Below are 12,892 nucleotides of genomic sequence, written 5' to 3'. Positions count from 1 at the left end.
TGTGTGACTGTCTCTGTGCTGACATGGTATGCGTTGCGTTGCGTTGCATCACCGACCATCAGGAGCACAAGGTGAGGGAGAAGATGGTGAAGCAGCTCCAGGAGCGATTCGCCGACTGGAACCTCAAGTTCTCGATTGGCGGTGAGATCTCCTTCGACGTCTTCCCCGCCGTACGTTCCTTGTGCCCACCTTTTCTAGGCCACGTCAGCGCATTCACCGCATTCCTCCCCTGCCGCCGCTCTGCTCGAACAGGGCTGGGACAAGACCCACTGCCTCAAGTACCTGCAGGAGTACGACGAGATCTACTTCTACGGCGACAAGACCATGCCCGTACGCGTTGCTTTCTTGGCTTTCGATTTCCACCAACGTTGGTTGGCAAACTCACAACAATGTAATTACATTGTGTGTACGATGTTGTGTACAGGGTGGCAACGACTACGAGATCTTTTCGCACCCCGACGTCGTGGGCCACACCGTCGTTTCGCCCGAGGACACCATGCGCCAGGTCAGGGAGCGCTTCATGCAATAGCTTCATCGTCGGCGACCCATAAAGACATACATCTCCGATGGCAATACATCTCGATTCAATGTTACATGTTTCTGCGCGCGCGTGTGTGTGTGTGAAGGAGCTGATCAGCGCATACGGCTGAGGCATCGGTTGTTGAAGCGCACGAGAAAGGCGCACACGGGCGGCGGCGCAAAGAGAAGGACCGACCACACGCAGCCGTGGCACAGCACCACCGTGCCGCCCACCAGCAGCGCCAGCGTCACCAGAAACGGCAGCGACGTCGCCGTGGCCGAGAGCGCCACCGCCACCAGGCTCTGCACACCCCAGGTGGCTACTAGTGAGAGCTGCCCCCCAGCAGAAAAGATGTAGTTGAGGGTTTGGTGGACCGTACGGCGCACACGGGATGAAGGAGGAACACCAGGAAGCTGCTGTCGCGGAGGAGCCTCTCGGAGAGGCTGCCACAGACACGCCAGGCCCGCGTGGTGAGCTTGGACGTCGCGTGCGTGTGGTGAGGTGGGGAGCACGTACCCTTCGAAAGGTTGGTCGCCGCAGTACTTGATGAGCAGCGCCACGAGCAGAACGAAGTAGTCGCGGCAGAGTCTGACGAATGCGTCGCTCTCTTCAAATGACGACGACAACAGAGACGCGGCGACCTACCCAAGGCAGTGAGTTGCGGTGAACGAACACGGAGACGGGTGGTGGCGACGAGGTACCAGGAAGGAGAGGGTGCCAAACAGGATGAGGACCCATTGGGACTCGCCCTTGGGCTCGGCCGGCGGCGGGTGGCCCACTGAGGGAGCGTCAGCGTAGTGGACCCAGAGGAAGCCCAGCACGTACAGGGCCGAGTTGGCCACGAACGCTGGGTAGTGTCGCGCCACCAGCGAGCCGACGAATGCTGCTCCTCGATGACACACACACAAAATGAGTGCGTGTGCGTGTCATGCGCGTCGTGCGGGTCGTGCGTTTCATCAGGTAGGTACCCACGAGACTGGAGTGCGCGAGCTTGAGTCCTGCATGGTCTGTCGACTCGACAGCCAGGCGGCCGCCGTAGATGAGCATCGCGGCCAGCAGCAAGGTGATGGACTTGGCGCGGGGCGACCTGATCGCCGGGCGCAGAGCCACGCACACGAGGAGCGGGCCGTAGACGAGCAGCACGCATTGGGCCAGGTGCCAGGACGAGGCCACGAGAGGCAGAGAGAAGAGTAGGGCGGCTGGCGTGAGTCCAGCCAGAAGCCTGCAGGACCAGGAGAATGATACATGCTCCTGTGCCGACATTTGATGGTTACCCCTGTGCGTGCGTGTGTCGTGTGTGCCGTGTGTGTGGTGTGCGTGCGTGCGTGTGCGTGCGTGCGTGTGTGTGTGTGTGTGTGTGACGTACCTGAGCTTGGGTGATGGCATAGAAGAGAGGACAGTGTACAACCCACATGGTGAGCGAATAGGGGAAGAAGAGGAGGAGATGCGAACAGACATGAATGTGGAAATAATTGAAGTGCGCGCCCACGTCTGATTCAGTGTCCACAACACATCACCGTCACCATTACCACCACACATCACCATGTGAGTTAACTTCGATAGAACGACATCAAGACGAAGCGGGTGGCGGGAACAGTGTTAACCTTCAGCGCCAGAGGAGGAGGAGAGCGAAGAGACCACCAGGTGCACGAGGCTGACGGTGAGCATGTACGCCGGCAGAAAGAGGGTCACCCTCCTGCGCAGGGGCTTGAACACCAGCTTCCACAGCAGGTCCACCCAACTACGCACACGCACGCACGCACGCACACACACACACACGCAGAGGCGCAATCAGAATCATTACCCCATGAACCAGCCCATCAACAACCACCGCGATAGCAGTAGGTGGGAGTTACCTGCGCTGTTTGGGGTTGCGCGCGTCGAGTCGCAGGGCGGTGGTGGGCGCGAGGGAGGAGAAGGCGTGGGCGGCCTTCCACCCGCTCCACACGAAGAACAGCCCGCACCCGATCTGCCACAGGAGATCCGCCAGCTCTTCCTGCGTTCATGCCATTGGCCAGTTTTATAGAGATAACGCACCATCACACACCAACGGGGGCATTGTGAACACATTATTGTAATATTTGGTTATTTTATAATTGTAAAAAATAAAATAATAAAAAATGACGTACGGCTTCTTCCCGAACGAAGAGGGCGTGGCCACCGGAGGAGGAGGCGGGCGAAGAGAGGAGGATGGGCAGAGCGCCGCTGCTGGGCTGGAAGTGCAGGAGCGCCCGGTGCCACAGCAGCAGCTGCGAGAGCACTATGCCCGCCGTGTGCACATAGCTCGGCGCTTTGTCATCGGCGGTGGCATGAAGCAGTTGTGAGGGCGCTGCCGCCGCAAGCTGGGCCTTGGTGAGGCTGTGAGTTTTCTCATTGTTGTTGGCCGTCGTTGCTGGTGAAGAAGAGTTGTGGGTCGTGGTGGCCTTCTGGCCGTCGCTCTCGGCCTTGCGGTCCCATACATCCACCATCGCGACACTGAACGCCGGCCACTCCTCTCTTCTGCTGTTCTTTCGCTTGTACGCTCCATGGTGCCTGGACCTGTAACGCTTCACCTAGAGGCAGGAGCGTTAGCTAAGGGGCTGGCGCCAGTGGCGGAGCGGGAAATCAACTCTCGCGAGAGTTGCGATTGGCGGACCTAATTTATGCGGATATTTTTCTTCGAGCCCATTGGCGTAGTTCATGCCGCGGGTGAAACTCGTGCCTGGTCACCTGTCCTCCCTTCGCCTCGTGCGCCGGTGGTGCCGGTCTGTGCAGCCTCTGCTGTTGTCGTTGTCTCTTTCTCTCGCTGGCGTTCGCTGTCTCTTGCTCGGCCTTGCCTCTTCTTCGTCTTTGTCGCCGCCACAGTCGTTCAGGTCGCGCCTCCTGTCCCTGGGGGTTCGGTGGTCGTCGATGATCTCCCTCGGTCGCCGGTGATGGGGCGGGGAGGCCGTCCTGTCACTGCCCATGTCTTCTTCTTGGTGGGTCGCGCGCGCTGGGCTTTCGCTGTCGCGATGTCGAGGTCCGCGGGCCGCGGCTGTTGCAGTTGCGGGTTGCGCGCCTTCGATGATGGCCACCAGCTCCTCCATGCGATTGTTGATGAAGTCCCGAGCCACCTTGCAGGACAACGGCACACACACCACGACCAATCAGGTTGTCTCCTTCGAGGCCACATAGGCTGCGTGTAGCCATCACTACGTGGTCCATTGTTGGCGCGCGTACCTGGATGGGTGAGCGCTTGGTGATGTGCACGTTCCTGGCCCGGTACTTCTTCGTGCGGCGTCGATAGTCCCTCTCCTCGGCCAACAGCTGCGCGCGAGCCTTGGCGCCCGATGGCGACGCATCCTGCTGGCCGTCCGCCGCCGCGGCCGGCTGGCTCACCGCAAACAAGTCGATGTCGAGTCCCTGCGTCCACCGCCGCCGTGAGCGCTCACGCATAACAGCGGCGCGCGTGTTGGCGCTGCAGTGGGCGCTGGCCTACCTTGCAATCAGGCCGCTGTTGTCGTATCAGCTTGGCCGCCTGGGTGGCTTCGTCGTATCGCCTCAGCCTTTGATGTAGTGTAGTGTGGCAGGTGAGGCTACACTCGCCGTGCGGCGAAGGGGAGGGTGGGCACATACCTTAACTCATTGCCCCTGGTGGCTGCTCCGGCGCCAGCGGTAGGCCCAAGATCGGCCTGTGCCGGTACTGTTGCTGTGGTGGTGGTGGTGGTCGTAGTGGTGTACGTGACGTCGTCATCGCTTAGCCGCACGACTCCCGGTGCGCCTTCGTAGAACAGCGTCGACGGCCCGTCCGGCCCTTCCGGCTGAAGAAGAAGTGGTCAAGACGCACCGCAACGGAGGTGGCGCCCTCGCCCAAGGGGGGGGGAAGGGTCAGTGCGTACGGGGGGAAGGCCGGTCACGCGAAGGCAGCACTTGCGGGCATGACGGGGTAGAGAGCTGGGCGGCACTCGGTGGCTGGGGTTGTAGGGGCACGCCACCAATTCAGGCTCTTTGCTGCTCTCCTTTACCTGCAAAAGAGAAGAAGAAGGGAGGGGGGGATGAGCAGTAATCGTCAGCGTCGTGGTCAGGCGTGGATATCCACCGAAGGGAACAGATCCTGCCGCGTCCAGCCCAAGTCCGCCAGCAGAAGGCGAAACCGCGCCTCATGTTGCCGCCAGCCATCCATCATGTTCGTTGCAATAGTAAATAGAATATAAAAGAAAAAATAAATAAAGGGACAAAAAGCAATTTTTGTTTCGTTTTTTTCTTTTTGTCGTGAGCGCGGGAGAAGGAGATGATTACAGGCATGTATTAATTTACAGCTGCGCAAGTGCGCCGCAGTACAGGCATAGGAAGAGATGGGAAGGCACTCAATTGTCCCTTCCCTTCGCTTCGCTTTGGATGGAGGGGGGGGCTTAGACGTTCTTGCGGATCATGGTCTCGACGAAGGCGTTGTAGTCGACCTGCTGTCCGCCACCGGCATCGCGGATGAGGTCCTCCACCTCGCCCTGCGTGAGTCGCTCGCCCTGCGAGGTGAGCAGCCGGCGCAGATCGTTGGCGTCGACGTAGCCCTGGCCCGACCAATCGAGGATGCTGAAGGCGTGGCGCAAGATGTTGCCGGCCTGCTGGGCCGCCCACTTCTGCTGCCTGTTGTCCAGGAACGCAGAGAAGGAGAGGCCGCCGCCGCTGCACAGATTCGAAGCCTGCTGCTCGCTCATGTCCTCGCCCAGCGATCGAAACAGCAAGCTGACATCCTTGGGCGCGAGCTGCCCCTTCTTCTCCTTATCGAAGTAGTCGAACACCTCCTTCAGCTCCTGCTGCTGCTCCTGCGACAACGATTCAGACATGATGATCTCTTCTATCTATCAATCTTCCTCTCGATCTCTCTTCTAATCTCTCGTTTGGCTTCGTTGCTTCGTCGCTAAATTGATGACCCCCTATCGTGTCCGGATTTATCCCACCATGTATTGTGTATTTCAATTTTGCATTTCTTTTATTTCTTTTTGGTGGTCAGCAGAGACGAAGTTCTTCTTGGGCGTGCGCCAGTCCGGGCCGTACTGCTGGGTGAGCACGAAGTCAGCGTCGTGTGGGCAGTGGAACGTGCGGCCCTCGAACTCGCACTCCCGGACGGGTAGCAGCTTGTCCAGCGGGAAGCGGAAGTGGAGTTCGGGGTAGTGGCGATCGGTCAGAACCACAATTTCGCTTCCGTCCTCTTCTTCGTTGTTGTTCACCACTTCCGCAGCCGTCGCAGGGGTACGTGGCAGCGGCGACTCGATAGGTTCGTAGTCGGCCAGGTCGATGTAGATGGGAGTGATGCGGTTGTAGAAGATGCGGAACGCGCCGCGCTTGATGACGAAGGCGGTGAGGCCGGGAAGCAGCGCCACGTCGGAGCGGTGGATCATGTGGTTGCCGCAGCGCCGCGCTATCTGTGGCCCCAGCGCGTATATCTTCTCCGTCTCGCTGACCAGCACACCGACGTCCAGGTCGTCGGTGCCGTCCCAGGGTATGAACCCCTTGTGCCGGACCGCGCCCAGGAGCGAGCCATAGTCGAGGAAGTAGGTCACGCCGTGCTCTACAAACACGTCGTGCGTGCACTGCATCACCTCCAGCAGCGTGCTCCGGCGGTCGATCGAGGACAAATATAGACAATAGAAGCCGGCTACGAGGCCCATCATGATCAGCGCAGCGCAGAGGCCTTGCCGAAGGAGCTTGTTGGTCAGGACTGCGCGGAGGGAGTTAAGCGGTAAGTCTGCCTTACGTCGACCACCACCAGCAGCAGCGGTCGAGCAGCCGATCGACTCCACATCACCAGCAACAGCGTAGTGGAGGCCTTGTGCGCTTTTCCTGAAGCTGGTCATGCCCAGCAGTTGCGTGTTGTTGTTGGCGGAGAGAATTGATGGGAACGGCCTCAGAAGCGAAAGTCGACAACTCACCGTCAGATCTGGCCCAATCACAACTGGGCCGCGGGCCTCTGACCCCTTGGAAAGGTCACTTGCTCTTTTTTGAGCTGTTTCTTTTCCTCCGCTTTTCTCTCTTTTCTTTTTGTTCTTGCGGAGGAGGCTGACTCCCACATGAAGATGAGAGCCGCCGGTGGCCTGGCGCTCGTGCTGCTGGCCCTCGTGGCCGCGTGGGCGCCGAGCGCAAGTGCCTTTTCGCGGGAGGAGTATGGTTCGTCGTCGGACTTCTACCAGCTGGTGGAGGACGTCGTGGCCGGACGAGATTACTACGCCTTCCTCGAAATCACGCCCGAGCAAGCCAGCGAGCCCGCCGAGCTCAAGAAGGCCTTCCGCGCTCTCACGCGTCGCTGGTACGCCCCACCCCTCTGCCCACCCACCACCCACTACACCATTGCCCGCGGGTCCAAGTCGTGCGCCTTGTTGGCTCACCGGGTGCGGTGGGGCGTGTGTCGTGCGGTGCAGGCACCCGGACAAGAACCCGAGCGCAGAAGCGGCGGAGCGATTCCGGCAGGTGGTGTTCGCCTACGACATCCTCTCCAACCCGGCCAAGAAGGAGCACTACGACACCCTCCGCACCAAGGGTACGCACTACGCTTGGTATGCGTGACCTCATCTCTCTCTCTCTCTCACACACACACACTCTTCTCAAGGCATCCCGTGGCACGAGAAGTACTACGGACGCTACGCTCATCGCTACGGCGCGCCCGAGCACGACATCCGATGGGTCATCTTCTGGCTCATCACCAGTACGCGCCATGCCTGCATATACGATGTGTGGCTCTCTCTCAGCTGACTCATGGCCTAACCCTACCACGATGTGTGCCGGCGCACACGTACACACAGCCGTGACTGCGCTGCACTACGCGTATCGGCGGCACAGGTACCAGCTGATCCTGTCCAAGGTGAAGCAGACCCCGACCTACCGACATCGCCAGGCCCAGCTGCGCGCCGCCAGCGCAGCGGCGTCAGCCTCGTCATCTGCGAAGAAGCGGAAGAAGGCCGCCAAGCAAGAGGCCCAGCCAGTTGCTGTCGAGCCCGAGGAGGAGCCCGAGGTGAAGCTGATGGGCATCAGGCCGCCCGGGTGGCGCGACCTGGTCGTGGTGCGACTGGTCATGCTGCCCTACACGCTCGGGTGGCTCCTGTTCTGCCTCGCGCGGTGGGCCGTCTGGTACAAGCTCCTGGGCCACGCCCCGCCGCCGGTCGACATGCGCGAGGTGATGCGCGAGCGGCTCGGGCTCACTCCGGCCGAGTTCGAAGAGTGGGAGCGCGAGATGAAAGAGAAGCAGGAGAAGGCCGCCAAGTACTCTCGACGCTACTGATGGTGATGACCATGCTGACGTCATGAACATGAAGAAGTGTGTTTTGCTCGCTAGTTTCTTTCGTATGATGTTTAAATAAGCGTAGCGACGAGGGTACAAGTAGAAGAGGGGGCACTACCAAGGGCAGGCTTCAGAGGTGGTAGCTCTGCCTCGACCACCACCGCCGCCCTCGCCCTGTCCTCGACCGCCTCCACGTCCGCCTCTCGACTGTCCACCGCCGCCTCGGCCACGGCTTCCACCCCTCGCGCCGCCGCCTCCGCCGCGCTCGGTTCGTGCGTCGGTTCGTGGTCTGCGCTCTCTGCCGCCGCCACCGCCACCACTGCTACCGCCGCCTCTGGCCTGTCCGCCTCCGCCGCTGGAAGGCGGGCCTCCTCTGCTGGAAGCGCCGCCTCTCGGTTGTCCTCTGCCTCCGCCCCTCCAGCTGCCCTGGCCCTGGCCCCGACCCTGACCGCCGCCGCCTCGCCCTCCTCGCTGCTGCTGCTGCTGCTGTTGTCTGCCGCCTCGGCCGCCACCGCCACCGCCACCATCGTCTCCGCCCGAGTACTGCTGAGACCCTCCTTGCCGGTTGAAGGGCCGGCTCTTGACGCGCTCCTCGAGGGGCACGGTCGACTCGGGCGGGTACCACACGATGTTGTGGCTCTCTTCTTCCTCCGGCTGCGGGAACTCCTCCTCGTCGTCGTACTCTTCTTCGCCCTCCTCCTCCTGGTCGTCGTCGTACTGGTCCTCCTCGTCTTCGTCGCCGGGCGTCTGGTCCTCAGCGCCGCCGCCGGTGCCGGATCGGTACTCGGTCGGGAACTCGAAAGAAGTGGAGGAGGCCGTGGGGTCGAAGATCGACGAAGACCCCGACGACGGTGCAACGGAGAAGGAGAAGATGTCGCCCGGGGCGGACGCGGAGGAGGAAGTCGACGGTGGACCGAAGAGGGAGCCCGGATTGAAGGAGGAGGAGGAGGAGGAGGATGAGGACGGTGAGGGCCGCGAGGGCGAGGGCGACGCCGACCTATTTACAAAGGCGCTGCCGCTCGACGCCATCAGCTGGCCGCGCTGCGAGTCGAGCGACTGGTCCCGGGCGGCGCTGGGCTTGGTCAGCGGGGTCCGCTTGCCGGGCACGTCGTTGAAAATGGACACCGACGAGGCCTCGCGGAACAGCGGCGGCTTGAACCCGCCGCGGGCCGAGGCCGACGACGATGTCGATGACGACGACGACGAAGAGGTCGAAGATAACGGCGGGCCGAAGATCGATCCCAAGCCCGCGTCGGCCGGCTTGGCTGAGTCACTGGTGGGCGTCGTCGACGAGGGTCCAAACAGCGAGCCGGGGTTGAAGGACACCGACGGCGCCGACGACGATGATGCCGATGCCGACGACGCAGGGGAGAGGAACGAGTAGGCGTCGGACTCGGACGCGCTGGTCGATCGCCTCCGCCTCGAGGGCGATGCCGCTGCGGCCACCGCTGCCGAAGTGTTCGTGATCGCGCCGGGGCCGAAGAGGCTGGCGAGGGCGTCCGACGATGTGGTCGTCGCGGAGCTGTCTCTGGCGGCCGCTGCGGGAGTCGGCGAGAAGAACGGATCGTTGGCCGAAGCCGACGAGGAGGCCGACGAGGCCGAGGACAGGAACGAGTCGAACGGCGACGCCGCGTCCCCGCTGAAGAACGAAGCGACCGACGACCCGCCGGCCGAGGCCGCGGTCGATCGCGACGACGAGGAAGACGAAGTGTCGGAGGAGAAGAGGATGGGCAGCGGCATGTCCGAGGGCAGATCCGCAGAGGAGACGAGCGTCGACGAACCCGGGGATGACGAGTCGCTGCCGGCCCGGCCCCGCTTCTCGCGCCGCTTCGTGGGCTTGGGCTCCTTCTTGTCGCTGGACGAGGCCGGGGAGTCCCACTCCCAGTTCGTCGAAGCGAAGAGCGAGGTCGATGATGAGTCGAACGTGACGTTGGTGATGCCGCTCCCCGCCAGGTCGCCGGACTTCTGTTGCTCCTCCGGTTTGCCCTTGGCCGCTGCCGAGTCCGATGGCGGCGCAAAGCTGTCGAACTTAATCACCGACGCCTCCATGTTGATCTGCGCTCAACAAGCAACATAGCGCATGAGCCATGCGCTGGAGTGTGTTATGTGCTGTGTGTGTTATTTGACGTACCTGCACCCTCTTCTTGGGGGTGGCTGCTTGGAGCAGCTTGCCGACCCGCTTGTTGGCCTTCTTGTCGGCCAGCTCCTCCTGCTCCAGTTCGCGCATGAGCTTCCGCTTCCGCTCGTCTTCCTGCTGGACCACCTGGAGCAGCTGCTGCTCGTCGAACGACACCGTACGTCGCTTCCGGCCGTTGAGCATGTCCTTCCTCTCCTGTTGTGTGTGTGTGTGTGGACGCCGTCAGCAGAGAAGCGCACGAGTAGCTGTGAATGGGAGAGTAACCTGTGAGCTGGAGGCGAGAGGGGCTCGTCCTCGTGGGCTGAGCGGCCGATCCGCCGAGGCGCCGCCGCGAGGCGACAGTTGCTCGAGGAGCAGAGACGGCGACACGGGCGAAGACATGGTCATCGCCACAACCGGCGGCGGCGGACCCATGGGAAGTGGCGGCACCATGGGCGTGGACGCCATCATCAGCACGTTCGCGGACGTTTGCTGAGCGTCCATGGGCATGGTGCTCTCTTCGTATCGTACGAGCGTGGCGGCTGCAGGCGGAGGCAGGGATGGCGGATAGACGGCCAACACGCGCTCTAAGATGTTCTTCTTCCTGCGCGGTGCCTCGCCGTCCTCCCTCACGGCCGTCGGAGGGCTCGACTTCTGTTGCGCGCCTCGGGACTTCTTGGCCTCCGGCTCGGACTTCTGTGATGCCGGCTTCTTGCTGCTGCTGCTGCTGCTGTAGGGACGTGGCCGTCAGTAAGCAGGCGGCGGCTGGCCCTGTGCGTTTCGAGGCATGGGTACCTTGGGGTTTGCGAGCGCGTGGCGGAGGAAATGGATTCGGGCTTGCGCTTCCTTTGCGCCGAAGACGGAACTGCCTTGTCCTTGGGCATCGGCGTGTGCTGTTGGTTTGGTTTTGAGGGGTGAAGGTGACGGTGAGTTGAGGCAGAGAGCAGCAAAAACAAATGTCGAGGGCGGAGGTAATGTAAGTACCACGCGCTTACGCGGCTGACTGTCCTCCGTTTCACTCTCTGCCCCTTCGGCTCCCTCAACCCTGCGACGCTTGGCAGAGCCCGGGTCTGTGGTTGGCGTTCTGGTCATTGGTGACTGGTCCGACGCTCGCTTCAGCAGGATCCTCGATGGCTGCGCACGAGAAATAAACGGGATTGAGCAATCAATTAATGATAGAAAAATGGTCATCAACGCTCATGGTAGCTGGTACCGTTCGAGTTTCTCCGTTGTTACCGACAGGACCGATCACCAGCTTCTTGCTCCTCGCCATCACGGCGATGAGCTCGGCGAGGGATGCATTCTCGGTAGAGACCTCCACACGAGCTTCCGGAGCCGGCGGCGGAGGCGCAGGTGGAGCACCGGCCTGGTGCTGATCGAGTGCAGCAGCAGGTGGGTTGTTGTCGTCGGCCACAACACCGGGCGATGGCACCTCGCTTGCCGGTAACGGCTGTGGGATTGCTTGAAGGGAAGGCTCCTCGCTGAAAGTGCGGGCCGTAGCTCGCACGGGATTGAACGAAGGCGACGGCACTCGGCCTGGGGCCTGCGAATGCACGTTGCGGCCGCCGCCCTGCATGAGGACCGGGATGTTGGGCGAAGTGGTGGTGACGAACTCCATTGAGTCCCGGGCTTCCGCGCGGCGCATGGCCACCAGCGGCCAGCGCTGGATCTGCGCGAGAGCAGAGGGCGCGGGCGAAGAGGGAGAGATGGCGGGGAGGAAGGTGGCGCTGGGCGAAGGCGGCGTCTTGATGATGTGCATCATCGAGAGCCGGCGAGGATGGTACGGCGCAGGCGGGACGAACGGGGGTGTGAACAAGCCCGTGTCCTCTTGCTGCTGCAGCTGTGCCTTGTGCATGTTCCTCCGTCGAATCAACTCCGCCCGGGGCGCATCTTCGAGTGTGGCAGAGACGAGAACGGTGGTGAGATCACCTCACAGGATTATAGATGGGCAGAGGGCACGGTACCTGTGTCCAGAGTGGAAGAGGGCACGTTCACCAGCCCCTCAAAAGCGTAGCCACCATTTCCCCGCAACCCGCTGTAGGGCCAGGGAGAATTAACAAGAGATTAAGCGAGATTGTTAAAGGGGGGAGGTGAATACCCATTCGCGATGTGATTGAGGCAGAAGAGGATGCCGATGCATAAGGCGGCAGAAACTAGGCCCAATAAGGGCATCAGCAGGAAGTCGAGTACGGCCTCCATGCTCCCGCTGCTCTGCCAGGAGCCGCACCCTCGCAATGCACGAAAATCACGCCAAAATGGACCCGGGCAGCAATCGATGTGGTGTTCAACTGTTGCGTTGCGTGGGCGGGAAGCACACCTGGCGCACCTTTGTCCCAAAACCCGTCTGCGAGCGTGCGCCCAGAGAAGAAAGCAAGGGAAGAAATTGAAAGGAAAAATAAGCAGGGAAATAAGGAGGAAAGCGCGTTTTGCCGGCGCAACGATAATCTGCCATCATTGATTTGGATTAATCTTGGCCTCAGACAATGCCGAAGCATCCCGCGTTCACTTCGGCTAGGGGTAGGACTAAGGCGGAGCCGATCTCGTATGAGGAGGAAGGGGATGATGACTTCGATGGGGAGGAACAGCAGCAGCCGAAGAAGGGACGCGGCAAGCGCCGGAATCGCGATGAAGGCGATGACGACGCCGCGAGCGAATTCCAACCCAGGAGCATCGAAGACATCCAGTTCGGGGCCTGGTACGAGAAGGCGCCCACTCTGCCACCACTCACGGAGCGGGAGGTGAAGTTGGAGAACCGCAAGCAGGAGCGCCTGAGGAAGAAGAAGGCAAGGAAGGGAAAGCTGACTGAGGATGAGCTCAAGACGGCCACAAGCATGCAAATCGCGCAGCTGGCCACCAAATTGGCCCAGGCCAAGGCCGCCTACGAGGAGCGTGCCGCCGAGCACTTCAAAGCGAGTACGCAGCCCTCCGCCCATTTCTTTCTCAATTCTTTCGCGATTGCGATTTAATCTTGCGTTCCCTTTCGCCATTTAATATATTTAATTTAAAAGAAATATATTGTAATTGA

At 61.4% G+C, this 12,892-nt stretch overlaps 8 protein-coding genes across 8 annotated transcripts in view; 3 read left to right on the top strand and 5 right to left on the bottom strand.

Annotated features, from left to right (window-relative positions):
• ACA1_251350 (eukaryotic phosphomannomutase) overlaps window positions 1-529 on the top strand; it is a gene marked incomplete at both ends in the record, with an annotated part of 1,931 nt that extends 1,402 nt beyond the window's left edge. The window contains 3 exons of the mRNA XM_004367463.1: window positions 63-170; window positions 253-330; window positions 425-529. Coding sequence (XP_004367520.1) covers window positions 63-170; window positions 253-330; window positions 425-529 — 291 coding nt within the window. The remainder of the gene's footprint in view (window positions 1-62; window positions 171-252; window positions 331-424) is intronic.
• Window positions 530-767: 238 nt separating this feature from the next.
• Window positions 768-2,988, bottom strand: ACA1_251340 (uncharacterized protein; the record flags this gene model as incomplete). Its single annotated transcript, XM_004367462.1, has 10 exons — window positions 768-822; window positions 900-963; window positions 1,037-1,161; window positions 1,222-1,403; window positions 1,489-1,742; window positions 1,887-2,011; window positions 2,087-2,124; window positions 2,162-2,261; window positions 2,377-2,516; window positions 2,650-2,988. The coding sequence occupies 10 exons, from the start codon at window positions 2,986-2,988 to the stop codon at window positions 768-770; spliced, it is 1,422 nt and encodes a 473-aa protein (XP_004367519.1).
• A 237-nt stretch (window positions 2,989-3,225) lies between these two features.
• Window positions 3,226-4,664, bottom strand: ACA1_251330 (U11/U12 snRNP 48K, putative; the record flags this gene model as incomplete). Its single annotated transcript, XM_004367461.1, has 6 exons — window positions 3,226-3,612; window positions 3,719-3,901; window positions 3,978-4,074; window positions 4,115-4,299; window positions 4,378-4,503; window positions 4,578-4,664. The coding sequence occupies 6 exons, from the start codon at window positions 4,662-4,664 to the stop codon at window positions 3,226-3,228; spliced, it is 1,065 nt and encodes a 354-aa protein (XP_004367518.1).
• A 226-nt stretch (window positions 4,665-4,890) lies between these two features.
• Window positions 4,891-5,322, bottom strand: ACA1_251320 (EF hand domain containing protein; the record flags this gene model as incomplete). Its single annotated transcript, XM_004367460.1, has 1 exon — window positions 4,891-5,322. The coding sequence occupies one exon, from the start codon at window positions 5,320-5,322 to the stop codon at window positions 4,891-4,893; it is 432 nt and encodes a 143-aa protein (XP_004367517.1).
• Window positions 5,323-5,451: 129 nt separating this feature from the next.
• ACA1_251310 (LICD family protein) lies at window positions 5,452-6,333 on the bottom strand (the record flags this gene model as incomplete). Its single annotated transcript, XM_004367459.1, has 2 exons — window positions 5,452-6,197; window positions 6,234-6,333. The coding sequence occupies 2 exons, from the start codon at window positions 6,331-6,333 to the stop codon at window positions 5,452-5,454; spliced, it is 846 nt and encodes a 281-aa protein (XP_004367516.1).
• Window positions 6,334-6,546: 213 nt separating this feature from the next.
• Window positions 6,547-7,751, top strand: ACA1_251300 (DnaJ domain containing protein; the record flags this gene model as incomplete). The annotated part of the gene is made up of 4 exons (XM_004367458.1): window positions 6,547-6,782; window positions 6,895-7,013; window positions 7,083-7,178; window positions 7,276-7,751. The coding sequence occupies 4 exons, from the start codon at window positions 6,547-6,549 to the stop codon at window positions 7,749-7,751; spliced, it is 927 nt and encodes a 308-aa protein (XP_004367515.1).
• A 71-nt stretch (window positions 7,752-7,822) lies between these two features.
• Window positions 7,823-12,066, bottom strand: ACA1_251290 (uncharacterized protein; the record flags this gene model as incomplete). Its single annotated transcript, XM_004367457.1, is given in 9 exon segments — window positions 7,823-8,294; window positions 8,305-9,806; window positions 9,883-10,083; window positions 10,153-10,597; window positions 10,663-10,760; window positions 10,852-11,001; window positions 11,081-11,757; window positions 11,832-11,902; window positions 11,966-12,066. The coding sequence occupies 9 exon segments, from the start codon at window positions 12,064-12,066 to the stop codon at window positions 7,823-7,825; spliced, it is 3,717 nt and encodes a 1,238-aa protein (XP_004367514.1).
• Window positions 12,067-12,350: 284 nt separating this feature from the next.
• On the top strand, window positions 12,351-12,833 carry ACA1_251280 (uncharacterized protein; the record flags this gene model as incomplete). The annotated part of the gene is made up of 2 exons (XM_004367456.1): window positions 12,351-12,383; window positions 12,459-12,833. The coding sequence occupies 2 exons, from the start codon at window positions 12,351-12,353 to the stop codon at window positions 12,831-12,833; spliced, it is 408 nt and encodes a 135-aa protein (XP_004367513.1).
• Between the last annotated feature and the right edge of the window lie 59 nt (window positions 12,834-12,892).

This window comes from Acanthamoeba castellanii, assembly GCF_000313135.1.
Source record: "Acanthamoeba castellanii str. Neff unplaced genomic scaffold scf7180000084768, whole genome shotgun sequence".
NCBI classification, from domain to species: Eukaryota; Discosea; order Longamoebia; family Acanthamoebidae; genus Acanthamoeba; species Acanthamoeba castellanii.
The sequence above is the reverse complement of the archived record's forward strand: the minus strand, read 5'-3'. Positions and strand labels throughout refer to the sequence as shown.